The sequence below is a fragment of the Chrysoperla carnea genome, chromosome 5 (genome assembly GCF_905475395.1).
Source record: "Chrysoperla carnea chromosome 5, inChrCarn1.1, whole genome shotgun sequence".
In the NCBI taxonomy this organism is placed as follows: Eukaryota; Metazoa; Arthropoda; class Insecta; order Neuroptera; family Chrysopidae; genus Chrysoperla; species Chrysoperla carnea.
In genome coordinates this window covers 22,388,297-22,413,804 of record NC_058341.1, presented here as the reverse complement: position 1 = coordinate 22,413,804, position 25,508 = coordinate 22,388,297, and the positions used below count along the sequence as shown (strand labels likewise).

Genomic DNA, 25,508 nt, shown 5'->3' with positions numbered 1-25,508 from the left:
TGGTACATTGATGTAGATTTTTCAAAAAATATGAATGATAAGAAAAAGTTTATAAATACAAATCGATCGAAAATTTTATGCCCAATAACTTTGGGCTGATATATTTTTTTCACTAAAAAGGATAGTTTTCGAGTAAATTGTAAAAAATTGTGGAAAATTGTTTCCGAAATTTTTTTTGCTGCATATATGAAAATTTGCAGTCTATAGGTAAAAATTTAAAAACTCAAAACTTCAGTAGATCATATAAAATTTCATCTAATTTGATTTGATGGGCCAAATATTTGAGTTTTTCTTTAAAGGAACAATTTTCTTGTTAGCAAGTGTATATACAGATACAGACACATATGTATATATATACAACACAAAGCAACCAACTTGTTTTTATATACATGTATATACTCCTCATTTTCTGGTACATATTAACCTCCTATTTAGAACTCATTCCAAATTATATTTCATACCTACCACAAAACTTACACTATTTTCTTCTTCTAACTGGTTGGTGATCACACAACAATATTAGGTACGTTTTTCTTTTTAATAGTTTTCTTTTTTTTTTTGGTAACCTTCTGATAGAAAGCTAATATTTTTACCCTGAAAATAGGAAATTTTATGATATTTTTACATTTTGAGATAAAAAAATGATGTAATTATGTCAAAATAAAAATGATAAAACACTTAAAATTCTTTTAATAGTCACTAAAAAAACATTGATATTTTACCACAGACAATTGACATTTTACCATAGACCAGGGCTTCTTAAACTATGGGTCGCGACCCCATTTGGGGTCGCGTAGCAAAATTCTGGGGTCGCGAGAGGTAAAAATACAATTTAACAGAAAATGTTTTTTAACTTGTAAAATTATTGTTATAAAGATAAAATAACAATTATCGTAGATAAATATATCATAAAATATATCATCTTCTAGTTCGGAAAGATTGTTTGTACCTGCATTTCTATTAAGAGTATTATAATAACTTGAATAACATTTACTATGAATTATGAAATGTTATTGGAATTAATAAAAAATATAAATTTATTTTTGTCAATCTTTAAAAGCCGAAATAATCCCGAGAAATAATTATCAACAAAATTTCTAGGTATTATTGCTGAAGAAACAGCTTTAACACATATTAAATCCCAATATCGTTCAGCGATAAAAAATGTTAAAGAGGTCTTACGTCCAGCAGTTTCAAACATTCCACCAAGATTTGATTTGTTATGCAATAAAAAACAGGCACATCCATCTCATTAAATTTTTAACTTACACTTTAATTTAATACTTACCACGCAACTACTTGAATATATTCGAGAGAATTAAGACGGTCAGAATCCACTTTAATTTTTGAAACTATAATAAATACAATTTTATAATTTTTTGTGCAATTTTTAATTTTAGATTTTTGTATGTTTCAAAACGAATTCTAAACTTAAAATATTAATTTATTTTTCTTTTATATTTGTATGGGGTCGTCAAGAAACTCGCAATCATAAATGGGGTCGTGAATTACAAAAGTTTAAGAAGCCCTGCCATAGACAATTTGTTTTTGAGTAATGTTACAATAGTATAAATATTGATATTAATATTTATACGATACTAACGTCACTCAATAGCTTTCCCGGAACCCCTCTACTAACATACTTAAACTCTATGGTATGGTATTAAAGTTCAAATTGACTTTTAATTATTATTACGAATCTTCTGTATGGGAATATAGAAAAGAACCATCTCTCATTTCTCTCCGTAAGAACCATCCTCGTACTTCAAGGAATATTATAAAAAAAGAATTAGCGAAATCGGTTCAGCTACTCTCGAGATTTGCGCTTAGCAACACATTCAGCGATTCATAGAAGATTATAGATATGTATAAAGCTAAAACGGACTATTTTCTTTTGTTACATTTACATGTGTGTATATGTATATGTATGTGAATTGGATTTTGGAACAATTCTTTCATCTGGTTTAAACATGTTTCTTTTGTTATGTGTTGTATTGTTCCAAATTTCGATTTAATTGATGGAATTCTAATTTCAAATACTTTACTTTCATTACATCTTTATTGTAGGTGTATCTATCTATCTTTAATTTTATTTAGGTCGTACAAATACCTATCTAATGTAATGTATTCAATATTCGAAGAAGTTTCTTCATTGTCTTAAACATATTTTATCCGTGAACGTGGGTTATAGGTAATTGGTATATCTATTAATGTATATATATTCGTAACAACCCCTTTTATGATAAAATAAATTCAAATCATATAATTAATTATTTATTTAGCTCTGTCCATTAATATTAATCTTACATTTGTTTTAAGGGGTTAAATCCAGTTGTGAGCGCAAATAATCACGTTTTGTATGAGTTTTTTTTTTTTTTTGTTGGGAAGATTATTTACATATAACTATAAACAAGTGAAAACAAACAATTGACTGAGTTAATTGTTGAAATACCATGTATAGACAGTGTTGATTATCAGCCACACATATAAATACATGTCACACACACATCTGATATTCCTGATATTACCATATAATACATGTTATAAAATATTCGAACATATTTTGCGCCCTCGCGGGTAAACAGTGATTCTTTCGAAAAGATGTTTCAAACAAAAGTTTGTTTATTTTTTTATAAGAAACATTTCTTACATTTAAACTTTTGTTCTATCTCTAACGGTTTACAAGATGGATTCCACGGACCCAAGACTAAGTTGACCCATGATGCTCATTTACAAACTCGACCTCATTTTTTACGACCTGAGCACGCTGTAAAAATTTCAACTTGATATCTTTTTTCGTTTTTGAGTTATCGTGATGACAGACAGACAGGCAGACAGGCAGACGGACAACTTTTGCTTTGCTTTTTTAAGTTGACATATGCTTGAACTCCAAAAATAACTTTATCGATAAAAATGTTTCAACCGAAAAATGTTGGGTGTTTAGGCACACATCTTAAGTAGACATTACACTCGTCCTAGGATTTCAAGTTCAATGACAAGCACACTCTACTCTATAACTGATGATCGATAGATGATCTTTTTAATTTAGAAAGTTATTATTGATTAAAAAAGTAGTATTTTTTGTTCGAAATTTTTTTTCGCAAACCGTACAGTTTAGGTAAAAATGGACTGAAAAGTTTTACCCAAAATTGATTTTTCGTATCAAAATTGTTATTTCGTATAATTATTAATTTAAATCCAATAAAGGTGCTTTGTTATACCATGCATATATGTAATATGCAAGGTATACTAAGTTTAGTCCCAAGTTTGTAACGCTTAAAAATATTGATGCCAAGCACAAAATTTTGCTATAGGTGTTCATGTGGACACGACAACTCAAAAACGAAAAAAGATATCGAGCTGAAATTTTTACAGCGTACTCAGGACATAAAAAGTAAGGTCGGGTTCGTAAATGAGCATCAAAGGTCAATTGGGTCTTGGGTCCGTAGGATCCATCTTGTAAACCGTTAGAGATAGAACAAAAGTTTAAATGTAAAAAATGTTTCTTATCCAAAAATAAACAACTTTTTCTTGAAACATTTTTTCGTAAACATCACTGTTTACCCGTGTGCGCCAATTAGGCGGAAATTTTATAGTATGTACCATACCTGAATATTAGTTATGTATGTGTCACATGTATGTATGTGTTATGTGATAAAGAAATCAACACTGACTATGCATGGTATTTCAACAATTAATTCAGTCAATTGTTTGTTTTCACTTGTTTTTCTATTAAGACCATTTTTGTTCAAATTGATTGAACAAAAGCACAAAAAACTAGATTTTTGCTATCAATTACTGTCTCAACTATTCAGCTTACAAAAAAATATTTCAAACAAAAAATGTTTGCGTATTCATAAACAACAACTTTCTAATTTGAAGCATTCATCTATTGTTCGCCAGTTATGAATCATAGTGAGGTTGTAATTGAACCTGAAAGCTTTGATTGAATTCGATGCCGGTATACGATGTGTGCCCTTGAAACTCACATTTTTCGTTTGAAGTATGTTCCTCGATTAAATTTATTTATCGAGTTTCAAGCATATATCAACTTAAAAAAAACACCCTGTATATACACATACAGTACATGTAAGCCAAAACTCTTTGACAATATTGGTTGGTCTAGAAAAAAAAAGATACTCGTATGGAAAACAAAAACGACATTCGATTCCTCGAATATTTTATCAATTGCTTTATCATAATTTGTTGATAAAACGTTTATGATACGTAAGTATTGTATTATAATAGATATAGAATTATAGAATTCAAAATTTGTAATTGTAAATGATATCGATTTTCCACAGTAAGTGTGAATACGAGATTGTCGCTTAAATAAATTACTCGAAGCTATGTTATATGTCCGTTTATTTGGTTGTATACATATATACATTATACATGCATTCATATATAAATAACTAGCTAATATATACGGCAGCTATTTCTCTATAATATTATATATATATATATATAGATTCAAATTATTGTTTTAGATTGTACGTACCTACTTGTATGAAAACCTCTTCGCATTTAACAGAAAGAAACTCTATGGTAAGTTCCAAAGAGCATAGGGTAGAGGAGAAGCAGCCCATATGAGCTAATGTAAAATCGTAGTATACGAGTTTCAGCGCCTCTACCGAGTAAGGCTTTTAAACTTAATAGATAATAGTCGCCCCCGCAAAGGCCTACAAACTTAATAGTTGATCGCCACAGACTCCAGATGTCACTTAAAATTATATTCCTGCTTCTTCTCTACCCCTATACTCTTTGGTAAGTTCAATTATATTAACGTTTAGTGACATCTCTGTTCTTTGAATATAACTAATAAAATTGTTATTTTTATTTCATTCATTTAAGAGCATTTTTCGATGAAACATTAACATATTTATGATTTCATATATATTATACACAAATAACAAGCTTCATTTTATGATTGGTGGAAGCGCTGTGGAATGATTTGCATTAAAATATACTATCCAAAGGCCTCTAACTCCAAACGTTTTCCAAATGTTATTTTGTAACGTTATCAAATATGCCTACAAGTGTTTATAAAATTTAAAAATGCCCCGACAATTTTTTCGAGTACGAAACTCTAATATCGCACTTGAAACATATAAGAACATTGTCTATTAAATTACCTTTTTTCTTAGAGTTTTCTCCGAACTGAACCAATTTTGGGGATCATCGCTTATTGGTTGCTTGTTCTGGGTACGGAACCCTAAACTGGAACTTGAAACATAGCTGAGTACACTACCCATTTTTGAGGAAAATTAGAATTATTTAATGAATGAAAAGCATTAACAACAAGTGAAAGCGAACAATTGATTGAGTTAACTGTTGAAATACCATGTGTAGTCAGTGTTGATTACGCAATCGTTTGTTTTTTTACGTCATGTAAATAAAGAAATAAAGTCACTCTTAGAAAACCACAGTCGTGTATATATAACACGACTGTGTTGCGACTATAAAATGTTTCTAACTTATTTTACCCTCACGGGTAAACAGTGATGTTTAGGAAAATATGTTTCAAACAAAAGTTGTTTGTTTGTTTATAAAGAACTTTTTTTACATTTAAACTTTTATCTCTAACGGTTTACAAGATGAGTCCTATACGGACTCAGTTACCAATTGACCTACGTTGCTCATTTATGTCATGTTTTACGTCCTGGACACGCTATAAAAAAAATTCAGCTTGATATCTCTTTTCGTTTTTGAGTTAGCTTGTTGTCGGGCGGACAAATAAACGGAAATGGATTAATTAGCTGATTTTATGAACACCTATACGAAAATTTGGATCATAGCATCAATATTTTTAACCGTTACAAACTTGGGACTAAACTTGGAATGTACTTTGATATATTTCATATTCACATGGTATAAAAAGGTGGGTTTATTTTTCGTTTGCAGTGCAAGTTTGCATACATGCGGGACATTCTGTATAGAGGATAAAAATAACACATGACAGAGATGCTGGAAATCCCCTAATTATCATAAATGAATATAAAAAAAATCATTTATCACTAATTTAACTAAAACATAGTTATATGCATTAGCACATAATTTTATATTCATTATAATAATTCCATTTTCCTATAATTATTTAGAAAACAGTACTTGAAGACGTAAGTTGAACGGTGTGAAGGTGTAGGAACAACGATTGAGAAGGTGTTTCGTACAAACGAAAATCTGACACTTATATTTGTTGACTAGTACATGTACATACATATATACATCGATCGATAAGAATAAGAACTTGAACGCATATTATAAACACGGTCTTTGTTATAGTATGTTCATTTGAATGTTTTATTGTGTAATATGTATTCATACATAGGGTACCCACCCAACCACCCTAAACACCAAGCCACCCACATACCCACCCATTATTATCCACCTCTCGTAATGTTTGACGATATAATACAATACAAGTGTATAGTCATCAGTTACACAAATGGTACACTAAATTACATTCACAAACATAAAATCATTGAAATTTAAAGACAAAAATATATTTATTAAAAAAATTTAAATAATAAAATAAATAATTTAAAAAATTAAAAACCCGACTGCGTTCAATAAAATCTGAAAAGTAAGAAACAAGTCTAGTAGTTTACGTAGCATTATCAGGAAGATTTTGAACCTGTATAGCCTTTTAATTGATTTCGACTGCTGAAATCGATATGTAAACTACTGGACTTGTTTCTTTCATTTCAGATTTTATTTAACGTAGTCGAGTTTTGGATTCGCGGAACCCTAATATTTTTTAAGAGGTAACTTACAAATTTCTACGTCTAGCAGTATGAAACTCAAAAAATGGATTGTATTACTATTGATTAAAATTATTTTAATGATTATTATTTGGCTAGACCGATCATGTAGAGAATTGGGGTAGAAGATGCTATTAGCGGATAAACAGACAGACAGATGCGGATAGCGACTTTCTTTATATTATGTATGGATAACATTCAAGTACTATATTAACCATTTCAATTGTAGGTATATTAAAACTTATAGGTCTGGAGCCCACGCCTAAATAACATTTTTAATTACCTGACCGTTGTATGCCTATGTGTTCTTTCTACTTTATATCCTGTTCGACAACTTCTTACATTCGAAAATTCACTGCAGTAGTTAGTGTATCTTTTAGGGATTCCAAAAATTTTTGAGCTAGCAATTTTTTAGTCATATTTTCTCCGAAAATACAGACTTATACACTGCATCGTAAGTCAACGAGAACGGATGTGGGCTAGTTATAAATCTGTTAATTAAAAATCACGATATACGGGTTTTTTAATATGAACGTACATTTAGGCACTTCCAAGGGTTATCTTTAGTTCAAATGAGCTGAAATTCGGCGGGTAGAGTTTTTTATTGGAAGGATTTTATAAAAGCGGCAGCACATTTCAGAAATTTGTAAAGGATTCCCAGGAGAAAAGTTGCAAATTGATCATATGAGAGGAATAATTTTTCAAAAAAGAAAAAATTATGTTTTTTCGTGGTTTTTAAAGCTTTGGATACCTCTACACTCTCTCTAAATGTAATTTGATGATGTTTTATTAAGTAATTTGATAATTTTTTTAAATTTCCACCGACTAGTTTTGGAGAAATCTATGAAAACATATCAACCATCTACCGTTTTACGGGATATTTAGGTGTATATAGATTAATAGGGGTGCATAAAATTACACCTAAACTGATAATTTAAACATTTGTAGTCGCTTAAGAATATAAGCTTAATAAATTTAAAAAGATTTCCTTAAAAAAAAATTTAATAAGTTTCCAATACAGTTTTTTTTAAATGTATTCAAAACGAAAAACTCAAAATCTTCAACCTTATTAAGCTGTATGCCACATACATTGCGTTTAAGTAATGCAAGTGGTCTACCTAGTAATAATGTTAAATATTTTACCCTTGCTAACACTCTCTCTAAATGTAATTTGATGATATCTTATTATGGTTTTAGCTTTAATTAAAAAAGTTTTTTTTTTAATTTCCACCGACTATTCTAACTTTATATAACAAAAATCAAGCTTTTTATTTAAAATTGGCTTGGTGCTCGTGCATTCTAAACCGACATCTAGTGTCGTCCAACACCAACTTCAACGGTAAGAGAACAGTTTTAGGCGTGTGCCTTAGGACTAATAATAATACAATAAAATAAAAGTCATTATATTTATAAATCAATAAATAAAAAATTAAAATAAAGTTTTACAACACGAATAATAATTATTTTTTTTCAGGTTAATGTACAATACAATACAACATCATATGTCATGTACTTACATTACATAGAGCTAGATAGAGCATAGAGCTATCTTTACGACTTATAACATATAATAGTTATTCGTAATTCGTATTACTACGACCATACTACGAGACTACGAGGAGCTTTTCAGCTATCATATAATAACACGTTTCCCACATGACAGTCATAGTAGTGTTGACAAGAAATAAGTCGAAAAGAGAGAGACGTGTGTAGTGTAAATCATAAAACAAAATTAATAAAAATGGAATGTAATATAAATAGTTTACAATTAAAATTTATTATTTTATTTATGTTATATGAATTTGTTATATAAAAATAGAAACAATTAACTAGCTAGAAACTATATTGACGTATCTACAAACTTCTTTTTGTTTACTTTTTATTTTTATTTACAATAATAACACAATAATAAAAATAAATTAACTAAGTAGTAGTAATCATAGATAATGGCTACGTCTAGTGACTACGATTATCCAATTGATGTGAATAATATTCGAATATTACAATGTTTGCCTGTACATCAAAGTGATGTTACATGCTGTGATTTTGCAATTGGCAATGATTTTATCTACGTTATAACTGGTTCAAGGTATGTGTATATACATTTGCGAGGGAAAATTCAAATATTTTCATTTATTTTATGTGAATGTTGTATGTTTTTCTTTTTCTATATTTCTTGTATGTTTTTAACACGCTTTTATTTTGTGTTTATGTATGTAATGGAATTTTCCAACTAAGCTCTTATCCACTGCCGGATGTATGGATGATCTGAAATTTTACATATCTACTAAGAATAATCTACTTGATATCGTAACGAATCAGGATATATTAAGTTTAGTGCAAAGCTTGAAACGCTTCAAAATATTGATGCTACGAACAAAATTTTGGTAGAGGTGTCCATAAAATTAGCAAATTAGTTCGTTTAGGTACGTTTATCCGCCTGTCTGTCTGTAAGCACGATAACTCAAAAGTGCGCGCGAAATGTGATGTCGAGTTCGTATATGAGCAACATAGGTCAATTGGGTCTCCGTAGGACCCATCTTGTAAACCTTTAGAGATAAAAAAAAAAATTAAATGTAAGAAATGTTCCTTATAAAATAATAAACAACTTTTTGTTGAAACACTTTTTTGTAAACATCACTGTTTACCCATGAGGCCGCAAATTAGATATGCTATATTATGTCTATGAAAATTAGGTATGAAATGCGACGTAGAGAAGAAAATACGCTAACTACGAAAAAATATTTTAGCTAAAAGTTATCAAGGGCAATAGAGGTCATTCGCTTGTGTCCATGACCTACAATTATCGATAAACTTTAAGTTTTTAAAATATAATCAAAACGAAAAACTCAAAATCTTCAACCTTATTAAACTGTATACATTGCGTTTAAGTAATGCAAGTGGCCTACCTAGTAATAATGTTAAATATTTTACCCTTGCTAACAATATCATATTTAATGTTTTTAAGTAATTATAATGCTAAAATAATTAATAAAGTTTTAAAGTTCTCATCAATAAATTATTAATAATTTTTAAATAAAAATTGACATTAAAAGTATAGTTAAACATTTTAATAATTTATTCTATAATCAATAATTTGTAATGTTTATATTTTATATTAAATACTTAAACATTAAAAAAAATTCTATTTCTATAATGTTAATTGTATTTACACATGAAATATTAACGTGAATAATGATAATCAATTAAGGTAGTTTAATTTGGACAACCCAGTCATTAAAAAAATTACTTTAATAAAGTGAATCTTCTAAAAATACATTTAGAGTGTTTAATTTAACTTGAGACTGAGTTGTATCAAGATACAAAAATTTTAATTAAAGTCACTTTGCTCTTTGAAAACTGAAAAATTTGCTCGTCTTAACAAGCCTTACAAGTTTTTTTGTTCGAAAATTTTTTCGGTAAAAGAATACATTCAGCAAAAATCTAAAACAAAAGGAGGTGAATTGATAAGAGCCATTTCTCGCCCTTCACACACTCGAATATTTTTTTTTACGAAGCGTTCACTGAACCAAAAGAGAAACCTTAATCACAAATGTTACCTATATATCTTAAAATGTTTCTAGTGATAAGCTGGTTCGCATATGGGAATGGATTATCGGTGATGGATTTGTAGAAACATCATTTTCACCATTAAGTAGTCATAAATATGGTGTTACATCGTTACAAGTATCACCACAATCGTCAATGCTAATTACAGGGTCAATCGATGGGGTTGCATTTTTATGGCGAATAAAAACTGGCGAAAAGATTTATGCTTTTGTCCAGGACAATGGTGATCCTATACGTGTTTGCAGGTATGTACTTGTAAGACGGCATTAATTATAGTGCCGCCTCTTTAACGATCTGTTTAAACCGTAGAGATTAGTAAGAATTTTGAAATTCGTTTATTTCTTACTTTGTAGATTCTCTCCAAATAGTGTCATGGTTGTCACGGCTGGAGATAATGGAGCAGTTTGTATATGGGATTTAATTCACAGAAGTTTAATAAGGTTAATTTTACTAATAAATATTCTTTATTATACCAGGGTCCCTCGAACTAGGCCTTTTTTACCTCAGGTACTTACCTTACTACAATCATGCATATTTTTCTAGAACAATCACGCAACATGAAGGAATCGTTCAAGCCATATCGTTTACATCAGATTCTTTGTACCTGCTAACAAGCTGCACTTTAGGCGTGATGAATTTCTGGTCAGTTGATTCGCTATGTGACACAACCATTGAAGAAAGTTTACCTTTAATTACAATTGGGGATGCTCACGATCTAGGAGTTTTAAGCTGTGACTTTTCACCGATTGTTACTATTCAAGGTATTTACACAAATTCTGTAGTAATTTTATTTCAAAAATTGGAAGCTGTGACGCGCAACAGCTTAGTAAAAATACAACACTAGTTTGTGAATTTTTAATACAAATAAGGACAAATATTATTAAATTTACGACCAGTTTTGGGTAAAGCTGCCTCCTCCGTTAATCCGCCCAAAAGCTTAGTTCAACTACCTAACAAAAGACATGAAAATCCTAAGATAATTTCTTTATTAAATATTTTCCAACTTCGTCCTGTTTTTCAGAGGATAACATACAAAAACGAATGTACAGCCTAGCAACATCAGGCAACGATCATTGTATAAAAATATGGAAAATTACCGCAGAAGTGCTACCCAAACAGTTAAATGCGTTCAGCGAAATAAATTTTGAGCTAACAGATTTTTTAGATGGACATTCATCAGCAATAACTTATGTTAAATATAATATTGATGGTAATTATATTGCATCGACCAGTTTGGATCGAACCTGCCGTGTATGGGGTTTAAATGAGAATCGAGATGTCGCGGTACTCGAAGGACATTCGCGTTATGTAAATTGTTGTGGATTTAGTCAAAATAATATATTCTTAGCAACTGGATCAAATGATAAATCGATTATTATTTGGGATTTAACTGGATGTACAACTTTTGATTCGGAATTTACAAATACATTACAGTTGTTAAATTTTAAGGTACCAATTAAATTTTTATTCTCTGACCATAGGCCTTAGGTTATAATATTTTTGGTTACCATTTACTAAAATAAATAAAAAATTTGAAATTTCATCGAATTTCTTTCTATAGGCAAATTTACAAGAAAATGCTGTTGCTAAATTAGGGGAAAACCACGATAACGACGTTATATTGTTACAACAAATAGAAAATGTTCATTCAATTTCAATTAATTGTTGTGATATTAATAGAAACGACCTCACCTTAGTTACAGCGTCAAGGTAAATACTGAGACAGATTAATACAAAACAATTAGATTTCTGACTGCGGTTATGATTCCTTTGCCGATTAATCCATTGCCCCCACGAGATATAAGGTACCTGTGGCTAAAATGACCCATTTTTTGCAATAGCTGCTTAAATAAATAAAAAGTAGCTACTTAAATAAATAAATAATTTATGAAAATAAACTTTATCACATATGTTTAATATCATGAGAAAATTGAAAATGTGCCATCTTAAAGAGCAGGCACCTTAAGGCAAAAATTTTTATCTCCAAAGCTAATTCTAGTTGGATAATCATCCAAAAAGTAAATTTGAAACTTATAGCCAGAAAGCTTATTTTGGCTGCATCTTTCTCCCTTCTTTGCCATCGACGGACGATGCCCTTCCTCGGAACTGGACAATAATGGCCAAACTATCTTGAAATAATGAAATGATTAATAATATTTTTCACAATTTTAGTGATAAAACTATAAAATTATTTAAATTTAATTCTGATGAAAATTTGTATGAAGAAGTTGAATATTCGCCATTATGTGAACATACGTATTCTGTAAATTATGTAGAATTTTCTAAAACTAATGAATATTTAGTTTCTTGTTCATTAGATGGTTCGGCAATCATATGGAATTATTTGGTAAGCTTTTCTTTTTTGTTGTTCTGGTCTAAAAGAGTCATACATTCATTGTTTAGTGAACACCGAACAACAAATGTTTGTCAAATGACAAGTACACGAGATGTTAAAGGTCGAACACCAAGAAAATTTGATGTGTAGCGACAAGTCATACAAGATCAATACGCTACGAGAATTACGAACGTTCGTGGTATGGAACTTTGAAGTTTATATTCCTCAAACAGCGAATGTTTGACTCAACTTTAAACCATTTTAATCAATTAATGTTTTGTTTAAAATTAATTAGACAGGTGAACAAATATTTAAACCAACATTTGCTGATGAAGTTTGTGGTATACGAACGTGTCGACTATCTTATGATTGTAAAATTTTAGTTACCGCTGGTGATGATGAACGAGCTACTGTATTTGATCTAGAAAATATGGAAAGTTTAGCGTAAGATATTTTCAAATTTAATAAATAGCAATTTTTTTTAAAGTGTACAAATACGGAACGGCAAATAAGTTCAGTATTCGGATTATTACGCATAAATATATAAAACTAGATTTGATACCACGACAAAATTGGAAAGTGAAATTAAAATTGATTAAAATACGAAGAAGCTATAAGCATTCAAAGACGTACTTTGATGTCACGTCCGTATAAAAATTAGAATTTCCGTTTTAGAAATTTTTAAATGCCGTCACTGAATTTGTAGTTTTATTAATTAATTTTAAGTAATTAAAAAGATATTAATTACTAAAATAATGGTTTAGTTGAAATGCCCCGTCATTAAAGTTACGGAAGAAAAATACTTGAACCAAATTTAAATTTCATGAATATTCCCTATTATATGTATTAAGTTAATACATTATAATTTGCGAGCACTTCATTTGAAAGTACAAATACAACATTCGTCCCATCACTATGTACTATCCTGTAGGGGAAAACATTAAGACTAAAACTTTTAGAATCTATCGTACTTTCTTTTAGAATCTATCGTATTCATACATCCTTAAATTAGCCCATTAAAAAAATATTTTTAAATAGAATTTTAGAAGGTCATTCGGATGCAATTACATCAATCGCTCTAACAAAAAATACGAAATTATTAGCTACCGTATGCAGTGCTGGTGATTTACGATTATGGTCGTTAGAATCTCTATCAGATTCTGTTGAGACTGAACCGATTTGTGTACAATTAGAAGCACATGATTTGGGTGTACAAAATTGTGATTTCTCCGAGAATGAAATGCCTATACCTAATGTGAATTATACCGAAAGTCAATATTATTTGTTAGCAACATGTGGGAACGATAGTATGGTCAAATTATGGAAGATTAAACTACCAATTGTAAGAAAATATTATTTAAAATTTTTTATATTGTAAATACAGTAATACTTCGATTTTATCCTGAGGAATCATTATAGAGCACTTTCCCTTAATAAGTGTAAAATAAATCCTTGAAAAATATAAATTTTGACGTTGATCTTCTCCTATTCATTATAATTATGATTGTAGTATGTAAGTTGTCGTGTTATTGAAACCCCATCTATTTAATAATGTTAAGGAAAATACAATTAAATATAAGCTCCCTCTAGCGGGGAAAAAATAAAAATAATTCTGAATGGAAACATTTGTCGAAGTGTTACTACACAAAATATTGAAAAATTTAGAATCATTAAAAAATTTTAGATCGATGAGTCAATTTTGGATTATGGAAATGTTGAAGTGATTGAATGGCGTTGTTTAATTGGACATGGTGGAAATGTAAATTTTGTACGATTTTCACCGCATAACAGTGACATTGTATGTTCGGTAGCAACAGATCGTCAAGCTAGAATTTGGTCACCATATAGTAGTGTATGTTTGTACACATTGGATCATGAATCAATGCTTACCTCGTGTGCCTTTTCGTCTGATTGTTCAATGATTGCAATCAGTTGTTTGAATAAAAGTATTTGGGTATGGAAATTACCACAGAAACTTGTAAATATCTATAGAAATTATATTTTTTAAGAAATATGTAAAGGGTCCCATAATTATAGCATATCCGGGCAATACAACATTTCGAAAAATACTGAAGATATTATTCTTGTGAAATAATTTTTTTTCTAAAAATTTAAAATTTACGACTACTTCTCTATACAACACTGTGTTGTCCAAATGAGATCATTACGGGACATCCAGAAAAATGAAAAGTTTTTTTTTTTTTTTTTTTATCACAAATAACGATGGTATTTTTGATAGGTGTTTCAGAATATATTAATGAATCGAATTAAAAATAATAAAAAGAGTATTTTAAATTGGACTACAAATGAAGTTGTGCTTTGGATACGAAGTATTGATTTAGGAAATTTAGCTGATACAATTATCGAATGTAATATAAATGGTGAAATATTGTTAAATACGGACGAGGATGAACTTAGCAATACACTTAATTTAGGTAAATTCATTTGTATAGTACAAAACGGTATTTCAAACTGTGATGGAGTGTTTATCTAACTACATCAAAAAACAATTTTCAATGCAAAACAAATAAGGTTAAGTTATCTGACTTTTGACGAGAAATTTGATATAAATACTCCACTTGTAAAAATAAAGTACTCGCATTGTATGAACGCACTTAGCCCATAGGGTCCGTTGTGATACCGTAAATGGGTTGAGCTGCTTGGCTGAGTATACCAATAAATATTGTAAATTATTTTTAATTTTTAGATGAAGACTCTAAAGAAATATTTTTACCGCAATTAGCAAAATTGAAGAGCAAACAAAATATTATGGATGAAAAAGTATCGATACCACATGAATTTTTATGTCCAATTACACAAGAAGTTATGCGAAATCCAATGAAATGCACGGATGGTTTTACATACGAACAATCAGCAATTGAAGAATGGTTCTCATCTGGTAAAAATACAAGTCCAATGACAAATGAAGAACTTGAAGATATGGAATTAACACCAAATTATGAACTTTTAATAGGAATTGAAGCATTTATTAATTCTAATTAATAAATATTCATTAACAAATTTGTTATATATAATATATGGGATTTTTCGTAATGGTCACATTTGAACAAGACAGTGATATAGAGTCTAAAATTCTAAGAAGGAGAATTTAAGAAGTTAAGACCTTCCTATTTGAATAATACTCAGCTTTTAAAATTGTACCCAGGATAGGATTTCACAAAAATTTCTTCAAATTTTCATCGATCCTTAATAAGAAATGTCGAAAATAATCAGCGTTAAAGTTAGTTTTCTTAATATTAATCGAGAAATTCTCTTAAACTTAAAACTCAAAATCGACTAAACTCTTTTTAATGGTATATCGAATCGGAAAATTCAAACTACTAAGAACTTTTCCACTTAGATTTCCTAAATTTAATACAAGATTCCAAAACTAACGCAAGATCTTGGAATTTTACCGGATATATGTTACCCTTTACAATTTTCTATTAAAAAAATGTGTTTTATTCTATCAAAATTACTTCCTGCGTTTATTTTGAGACACCTTTTAATATTCTAGAAATTCTCTAAATTAAAATTCAAAATCAACAAAATTCTATCTTGTTAAATTTATGCCGGATCGAAAAACTCGAACTACAAAAGACTTTTCTACTAGGGTTTTTAGGCCTCATATCTCTGTCATGACCGAATCTGATGATAACAGAATCCTATGTATTTAAGTGTGTTGTTTTACACTGAAGCACTTGTGTGGTGTGAATTTTACTGTGTTTTTTCAAGCAATTGTGATATTTTTAAATCGTTATACTTTTTAGAAAAATATTTCTTTATTTGTACTACGAAGAAGCGATTCGATTGAATTTAAAATTTAAAGACATTATATACATTAATTTTTTATCCGCGATCTTTACACTGACTCAAAATTTCTGTATGTTGGATAGTTCTACAAACTAAGAAATTTTTGGCGTCTCAGGCGTCGATCCAAATTGATAAGATATGTTATATTTGCCGTTAGTCCAGGTATGGAAAAAAGTTTACAACTAGCGGCCTAAATATATTTAGGAATTCAATGAAACAGCTAGGCTTAAATCACTTGGATCGATTACGTTTAACTACTTGCCTAGCCTTAAATATTGTTTTATTTTCTACCACTTGACGCTGAGATTTACACGCTGTCAATTTGGCGTTGGCAAGCAACAATATTGCCCACCATATTAACTGTAACGCGATAACTGTATACAACCATGTTAATTTTATAACCATGGCTTAAATTCGAAAAAAAAATTGTTTGTGGGCGAGTCTATGTGACACAAATATTTGATACTACCTACCTTGTAAAACAAAAAAAAATAATCTACGGTCCTAAGCTTAGTTAACCTCAAATTTTTAAAATATTATACCATTCTTTGTTATAGCCAACTCCGCCACTGATTTTTAGTGCCTTCAAATAGTCTTATTATATAATAAGGCTGTAAAATATTTAAATATCAAAATAAATTACAAGGTACTATTTTCCAAAATTCAAATTATATTTATAATTAGAATTTGCATAGAGACTTGCAACAAAGAAAAAAATATTAAAAAAATGAAGGACTCCAAAAAAAAATTTCTAAGGGATCCCGGACACAATCCATTGATTATTGGTTTCGGTTATTTTTGAAAACTATGGATTAAGGTAGTTTTGATCTATGTTGATAGAAAGTTCTTATGAACTCAACCCTTAAAAACACTCCTCTTCAATCAATGTATTTTGTTCGGGGTCCTTTGTCCGAAAAGGTAAGTTAAATATACAGAGCAATCTATGTGTACGCTCAAAACTTGCAATAATAAATATTATTTACTTAATATAAATGATAAAAATAATGAACTTGAATAAATAATTTATTCAAGTCCTTCTTCCCCAAAGAATAATATTCAAAAAAATATATCAGTATTAAATTTCTCACCTAAAAATTTAGATAACACGTATTTGCACACGAAAAATTTATTTCAAAAAAAAATGTTATATAGAAAGTTTGTATCCATTTTAAAATAATGTTATAGTTTTAATAAAGTTTTTTCAATATACTTTTATTTTTTTATTTTATTATTATTCCCTGACAATATTGCTTTCAATTCTCAAACCCATTAATGAAAGCTAACGTAATTTGGCCCCCCATAATGAAGACCAAACGACAAACAATAGACTAAAAAAGATTATAATTAATTAATCCGAAAAGAAATATTTCTGGGGGCCAAATTACGTTAGCTCCATGAATCCATGAATTTTTTTGAACGTGTTGAACAAAATTAAAAATAAAACTTAAAAAAGAACTGATAAAAGTAATTTAATAATAAAATTCTTGAAAATTTAAAAAAAATAAATACGTTATCCCGAAAAATGGTTTTATAAAAATATTCATTATTCATTCATATTTATTTTAGGAGAAATATGTACAAATGTATATAATAAAACATGGTTTTTTCAATTTTTCTGGTTTAATTATTATTATTCAATATTATACCTACCTTTATCTTTTATGCTTTACATTGACTTCAGGAACATCAAACAGAACCTACATCTTTAAGGTGAGTAAAAGGTATGTATATTACATCATTGATAAGTGTACTACGTCAAAGGTGGAGTATTGGTTAGCATAGTCGCCTACGGTTATAAAGTACTTCGGTTCGTATCTATCATTATCACGTTTAATTTTTAATTTAATAGATAATTGCTATGAGAACCAAAAGCGTCAAATAAGTAGTCTTAACGAGCGATTTTTTAATTTTATAGCTCCGCGATCTTAGCACCTCATGTGCGGAATTTCGAAAAAATTTTCAATTTTTTCAACATTTGTACTAGGAGAACATAAGTGGGAATTAGTAGTTCCTGATAAGGAGAAAAGTGGGTAAGTGTTTTCACCCCGAAAGTCTAAAATTTTATTTTGGCAGAAAGTTATTGGTCTGCCCACTAGAGGTCACACTCACCAAACACGGGTGTGCAGACCACTAACTTTCTGACTTACGAGGTGACAACAATTACCTTGCTATCAGGTACTACTTATTCCGCCCGTCCTTGATGTTCTCCTAGTAGAAATGTGAAAAAAATTGAAGTTTTTGAACGAAAAAAAACTAATTTTTTCATCATTTACTACTAGGCAAACATGCTGTGTTGGAAATTTGAAAAAAAAATGAAAATAAAAATCAGATTTTGCTTAAAAGATTTAATGAACTTTGTTATATATGTCCTCACCTAGTTTCGAACCAAGGGACTATTTATTCGAAGTCAGATACGCTAACCATTATACCATTAGGGCTTTGTTATTCGTATTAATAAATAATTATATTCATATTTTCGACTTTCTTAAATTATAACAAAAAGTAAAACTCATTTTCGGAAAATTTTGAGTAGTATTATTACAAAAAAAAATGGCAAACGAAGTTTGAACTACTTACCTATCGTGAAGTTCGAAATACTTACCTGTTTTTAACTGAAATAATATTGTATAGCTACAGAGAGATGGGGAAAAATAAAATAAAAACAGGGTTTGAGTTTTCAACTTTATTTAAATGAAATCAAAATACATAAAAACTATTTACGAATTACTTGCACATAATTCCATATAATTAATTTCATCTTAAAAAAAACTACTATCAAATATACATGTATATTTGATAAGATCGAGATAAGAGTAAGATCGCGGAGCTACGTAAAACAGGCTAGAAAAATAATATATAATATCAATAGTTATTTACTTTATTTCTTTTGATAGGCAATTTTAATTACACATATGAAATACAAATTGCATAACAAACAAAATTAAATGTTATAATTTTAACATTTAATTTCTATAGCCTTTTTTAGCCTTTTTAGAATAAAATAAAACAAAATTTAAGTTAGTATAAATTCTTTAATATTTTGTAACAGGAGAATATGATTTTAAAAAGTAATTTATGATTATGATTTATGATTATTTAAATTCCCACCTCCTGACATAATAGTGATTTATGACATGTGTATAAATGACGTTATTTATAGCAAGAGGGCAGGTTATATAGATAACTTAAATTATAAAAAGAGTGGGAAATTTTTTAAATCAGGAAAAATTAATCTAATTTTATAAGTAAAAAATGTTAATTATACCATGATACGAACCAGCGTACCTAGGGTTGAGAGGCAGGTGCTATATCCACATAGCCACTCAGCTTATTGACAACCATATAATTAATTTGATACTTACCTTTACAAAATAATTAATTAATTGATAATTTTGTTCTGAAAGAAAAAATAGGATAAAAGATTAAAAAAAAAAAAAATAAAATATATAACGGTTTTTATTTATTTATGACAACAACAAAAATAAATTTCGATTTTTGCCCCAATTTCCTAGATCAGTTTTTGTATTTTTAAAATACGTATTTTCGACTACCAAGTATAGTTATCATTAGTAAGAGTTAGCTAGTGAATGTTACTCTTTGCTAATTGCGGTAAAAATCGAAATTTATTTCGATATATCCTAGAGTTCTCATTTATTATCTTCGATAATATTTATATTAACAACAAAAATGTTTTAAGTTTTCATGAAAAATCATATTGTACATTTTCATAAAACAAATTAACATAGATTCTTTTTTACTTCTTTATACAAAATAATAATAATAATAATAATGAAAGGTGTCCCAAGATTAACGTCTGATTCTCAATAATTGATTATTTATTATCCATGTGGTACTTCTTACGACAGTTAGAATGTAATTTTTTCATAATTAACAAGTAAGATTAGTTAAAAACTCGAAAATTTTCGAATTAATATTATTTTTGACTAGTTAATTGATTATTATTATGTGATACTTGTTACGACATTGTGCCCATGTCCTTTTTTCATAAGAAGGGTAGGTAGGTAAAGAATAATTAAAACTTGAACATTTCAAATTGGATATTTTTGTTTAGTATGTTGTTTATTATTTATTATGTGGTACTTGTTACGACATTGTGCACATACTATTTTCATAAGTATTAGGGTATGAATAGGTAGTAGACAAGACTCTGATACTAATCCTAATTAAGTCATCTGAATGAATCATACTATTATAGTACTTATTCATCCATGTGGAGCGAAACGCCTGTCGTTTTAATTTTTGATTAATTTGTTAGGGCCGATCCTGGCGGTGCTGCTATGCCAGGCCAACCCGTGGCAGAAGAGGAGCAAGCTCCTAACATTCCACCTGGTTCCAAAAATCAGTTTAATATACTGGTCCCGCAATGCAGGACGTACCAGATATTAAGCTGATAAGAACAGATACTACACTTTGATCTTAGCTCATTAGAGCCGAGAAGCGATACTTAATGCGGGTAAAAAATATGACTATATACCCTAAACTTCATCGAACTACCTCCGCGAGGAGTACACAAAGTTTGAACATCATAGAACGATATAGCAACACTATAGGTGAGATAGATATATTACTATTAGTCTACATATGCACAAGCAATATTATAAACATATATTCAAGGCACTCAAATAATATCATAATATACTACATGTTTAAATAAAGATAAATAAATACATACATAAACTAAAACGAGATGCAATATGATTAAGATTGAAGAAGCCTATGCCATAATATCCAAATATAATAATATTAACTTTACAATACCTGCTTTATTCTTTACATTTTGTCCTTAAAAACAATCCTTTTAATACCTAATGAAGAATATAAATAGAAATACAATAATTAGGTATACAACAAAATATTTGCTATCTTTTGATATCTTTGGATTCTGGTGGAACTGGTTCTCCGGAAAACGGAATATCTTCCAAAGCAAAATGTACATTTAAAACATAAAGCACCTAGTATCTATTCAATTTTTGCCGCCCCTACTAATCTCTGAAATTCAATACCCTAGTTCACAATCATAGTTCATAATTCACGTCAATAAAAGATTCTTCAGAGAGCAAAAATGGTATGATTGTATGTATACAGAATGCCTAAAAATAGTGGACAATAGAAAAATGATAAATAGGAGATGGATTACTAACTCGAAAAGTCCTCTAACATTTTTTGATCTGATACACCATTAACAAATTTGGACTTCGTTTAAAATATTTTCGAAATTTAAAATTGTAATTTTGAAAATTTCAAATCTTATAACTTGAATGTTAATTTCTATGTAAAATAATAAACGCGAAAAAATGATCTGATATAGTACCTAAATTGTTGCTATAAATTTGATTTCTTATACCTACAACTTTCGTCATTATAAAAATTTCGATTTACCTAATATTATTCGACAAATTATTAAAATAACAATAATTAGGTAATGAAGTCCTAACTCAATGACAGTGCGTCAGATTAACAAACGCAAGAGGACTTTGTCTTAGAATTCTACCCTCGATTCACCATTTTTTGGTACAGGTACTTGTTGCTGTCGTGCTTATAATACTATCTAATATTTGTGGATTTTGCGGCCCTATCACTCTATCTATAATAATATGAATCAAAATGTAATGTTTTTCCTCACATCTAGCCTCAGTTTTCGGAATCAAAATTTTCATTATCTTTTTCCATACTTACACTTGTAAAATACTCTTTAATCTCATACTTCCGGAAGTAGGAACACGTGGTTTACAGGAAGAATTCGAGTTTGTACACAAAATTCATCTATTTTCTAATTTTAATATTTATTACACTGCTCAAAATTAAAGTGAATGTTTCCTTCACTTCATGAGTCTGTTCTTGGAATTTGGATTAATAAATAGCGATCGTAACAAGAAAAACTTTTATTAACTCTACTTTTTCGCAAACATCCATCACATGGTTGGATCAACAAATAATTAATTGGGGTCTCATACAATTTCTCTTTTGATCTCTTAAAAATCGCAAAGCAGGCTGGTAAAACCCTTATGCTGCCTTCATTGGACTTAAAAATGTTCAAGTTTCAAAATAAATTTTCTTGCTACTAAATACACACAACGGAACCCTAAATTTATCATAGTTATACGCATTTTGATCTAGATTCTAGATAACACGCATATTGTGAAGACCCCCCACTTCCAATTAACAAAGTTTTACCACGTGCATAGAAAAGTTAGGTTCACCACGTGGTTAATTTAACCATGTGCTTAGCTGTAAAAAAAAACTTGAAACAGGTTAAATAAAACAACATAATTCGTTCTTACCAATATATTTAAATTCAAAAACTTCTTGCTAATAAACTTAATGAATGAATATATTGGAATAATTAAGGATTTCGATTTAATAGATTGGGAATTTTAAACTTTTTTTTATATCAATAAGTAATAATATTGATCGATAATTAATTTTACAATAATACGTGAGCTATACAAAACAACTTTTTAAGATACGATTTTCAATCATGATTATTCTTTTATTAAAATTAATGTAAAAAAAATTCCTTTTTTTTTTCTTCTATCTCTTAAAACAATCATAAATTGAATTCATACCTTACATGGAAAATTACTTTTAACTTAGTTATATAAAATAAAACATTATAATTAATATTATCTTATAACTAAAAAAATTTTCAGCAAATTTTTTTATTTACCATTTTGTTTCTTTTTTTGATTTTTATTTTGGTTTTTTTTGTTTTGTTGTTGGCCGGGTTTGTTTGGTTGACCTTTCTGTTTTGTGCCTTTAAATGCTGGTAGCGCTGGTTTTTCGTCTTCACTTGATGCATCGTCGTCGTCATCGTCATCTTCATCTTCATCATCGTCATCGTCATCATCGTCGTCATCATCATCATCGTCTTCTTCGGCGTCACTATCATCGTCGTCTTCTTCTCCATCAATTTCTAATTTGTTGGAATCATCACTCTCTTCTTCTTCATCATCATCATCTTCCTCTTTTTTCGCTACTTTTTGAGCTTTTTTGTCTTGTTGATTTTTGGGTTTTGCTTTATTAGCTTTCTTTCCTTCTTTCTTCTCCTTGTTTGGTGATTGAGGTGGTTTTGAGAAAATTGATAAATCACCAGTTTTCTTGAATTCCAATAACTTTTTAAATTGATTCAATTTTATTTTACTTGTTTTTGATAATTTATCTTGTGATTCCATTTGATTCACTTTCTTTTCAATCCAAGCAAAATTCACCAATTTACAATCATTAATTGATAACTCACCCGCTTTCAATTTACGGATTTCTTCTTTAACACTCTGTTGTTTTTGTTTCATTTTTAATTTTCGTTGCAATTTCTTTGATATCAATTGTTTTTGTTTCTCTGCACTATCGATAATTCCAAGTGCTGGTTTCTTTTGTGGTTTTTGCTTTGGACCTGGAGTTTTTTTAGGTGTGTTGAATTTTTCATTTTTCGGTGTTGTTTGTCCATTCTTCTTATTAAATTTCACTTTCTTGTTTGGTGTTTGTGGTGATTGATTTTGATTTCCCGGTTTTTGTTTTTTACCCGGTGACACATCACTGGAATCATTTTGCTTTCGTTTTTGTTGTTTGTTACCCTTTGGGGTGTTTTGTTTCTTAACGTCTTGCATGTTTAATTAATTATTAAAATAAACAATGTTGATTATTAATTAACCACGAGGTAGGTATTCAATTTGATTGAGCTCACAACTGAACAAAACACGTGCAGTCAGAAAGACTGATATACAAAATATAATTTTTTGGTTTCCGTGTTGTTAATTTCGACGCTATTTTCAATATTATAGATAGCACTACTGTCTATACCCGGATGTTCTATACGATATACTTAAATTCCGCCATTATTTAAAAAATACTTATAACAAGGTTGAAATAACAAAATTTTAATTATTAATTAACTTCCAATTCTTAAGAATCCTTTGCAAAGAAATTCTTGCTTCATTTGTAGAAAGGATTTGAAAAATCTCAATTGATCCTTGTTTAAAAGAATAGAAAAACGAAATTGGTTTTTAAATCAAATTATTATCGTATATTAAAATCTTTGTATATGTATTATATCTGAGAAAATTCTAGAAAATGCGGCATTTTCAATTACGGCTTTTGCACTTGTATTTTGTTATGTAATTATCTTATTATAAATTCAAATTAAGAAACCTAGGTTAACCCGGTTATAATTGAAATTTCGGATATAATCAATATGGAGTAAAACATTTTCTTTTAAATTTCAGACATACCGGGTTTGAGTGAATTTTTAAAATAAAATTGTATGAAACTTCCCCTCATGAGAAGAGGAGATTAATGTTTGATTTCGAAATATTGAATCCATCAATCATAAGCCAAGTTCCTCTTCCAAAGATACAGGTGTAGAAAAAAATTGAATTTGGGCTCTAGAGTTTTATTATTATTAGTTTAAGGTAGTTCAAAGAAAAATTAGGATTTGGTTACAGGGAGATTTAGTTAAAAAAGGAATTTTACAAGTATTCACTTTCTGATTTTCCAGAATTTAATTATCTTTCACAAAATTTGTAATAAAAAAACAAAACAAAAAGTTTGTATTTAGTATATTTTATTGTAGCATAAATTCAATTGACTACATAAACTAATTCACATTAAAAGTTGTTATACAAGTAATGCGACTCCACGGCCCAACTCGGATTTGAGTAAAATAGTTTAAGGGATTGTCCGAAATTTCCTTAAACAAACTTCAAAGCCGATTGCTTGCCTAATTCAAATTTCAATAAGCTATACTTTTTGTGTCAAATCACTAGTGTTGTATTTTTATAACTTGTATCAAACTGTTTTTTGGAAAAAATCATAACTTATTGAAATTTGAATTTGTAACAGCTTTGGAGTTCGTAATAAGAAAACCTCGGACAACCCTTTAAAACGTCTTCCCATATCCGGGTCTAACCAAATAGAAGCATTCTCGTTTAATCAGATTCGTTTTGTTAAAATATTGGTATTTCTTCTGTACATAAAATATGGCATACATAATTTTGTTCTATGGATAAAAT

At 29.1% G+C, this 25,508-nt stretch overlaps 2 protein-coding genes and 1 non-coding gene across 3 annotated transcripts; 1 reads left to right on the top strand and 2 right to left on the bottom strand.

The window, feature by feature from the left end:
* The first annotated feature begins 8,702 nt into the window (after positions 1–8,702).
* LOC123301059 (WD repeat, SAM and U-box domain-containing protein 1-like) lies at positions 8,703–15,891 on the top strand. Its single transcript, XM_044883787.1, has 12 exons — positions 8,703–8,853; positions 10,349–10,579; positions 10,688–10,774; positions 10,878–11,095; positions 11,356–11,783; positions 11,896–12,044; positions 12,537–12,681; positions 12,965–13,113; positions 13,708–14,011; positions 14,354–14,647; positions 14,909–15,104; positions 15,377–15,891. The coding sequence occupies exons 1-12, from the start codon at positions 8,711–8,713 to the stop codon at positions 15,670–15,672; spliced, it is 2,640 nt and encodes an 879-aa protein (XP_044739722.1). The 5' UTR covers positions 8,703–8,710; the 3' UTR covers positions 15,673–15,891.
* Positions 15,892–20,750: 4,859 nt separating this feature from the next.
* LOC123301921 lies at positions 20,751–20,945 on the bottom strand. The gene has a single exon (XR_006535477.1). It is a non-coding gene; the product is annotated as a U2 spliceosomal RNA (small nuclear RNA).
* A 1,056-nt stretch (positions 20,946–22,001) lies between these two features.
* Positions 22,002–24,107, bottom strand: LOC123301058 (glutamic acid-rich protein-like). Its single transcript, XM_044883786.1, has 3 exons — positions 23,685–24,107; positions 23,243–23,615; positions 22,002–22,087 (listed from the first exon to the last, which is right to left on the bottom strand). The coding sequence occupies exons 1-3, from the start codon at positions 24,105–24,107 to the stop codon at positions 22,002–22,004; spliced, it is 882 nt and encodes a 293-aa protein (XP_044739721.1).
* Between the last annotated feature and the right edge of the window lie 1,401 nt (positions 24,108–25,508).

What these genes read in the sequence shown, in the direction of transcription:
- LOC123301059 (XM_044883787.1), top strand. Translation starts at nt 8,711, where the DNA reads ATGGCTACGTCTAGTGACTACGATTATCCAATTGATGTGAATAATATT. An exon ending in TACGTTATAACTGGTTCAAG is followed by an intron (nt 8,854 to 10,348) that starts GTATGTGTATAT and finishes AAATGTTTCTAG; the next exon opens with TGATAAGCTGGTTCGCATAT. An exon ending in ATTCACAGAAGTTTAATAAG is followed by an intron (nt 10,775 to 10,877) that starts GTTAATTTTACT and finishes ATATTTTTCTAG; the next exon opens with AACAATCACGCAACATGAAG.
- LOC123301058 (XM_044883786.1), bottom strand. Translation starts at nt 24,107, where the DNA reads ATGCAAGACGTTAAGAAACAAAACACCCCAAAGGGTAACAAACAACAA. An exon ending in TTGCTTGGATTGAAAAGAAA is followed by an intron (nt 23,616 to 23,684) that starts GTGAATCAAATG and finishes CAATTTAAAAAG; the next exon opens with TTATTGGAATTCAAGAAAAC. An exon ending in TAAAGGCACAAAACAGAAAG is followed by an intron (nt 22,088 to 23,242) that starts GTCAACCAAACA and finishes ATATTATTATAG; the next exon opens with ATAGAGTGATAGGGCCGCAA.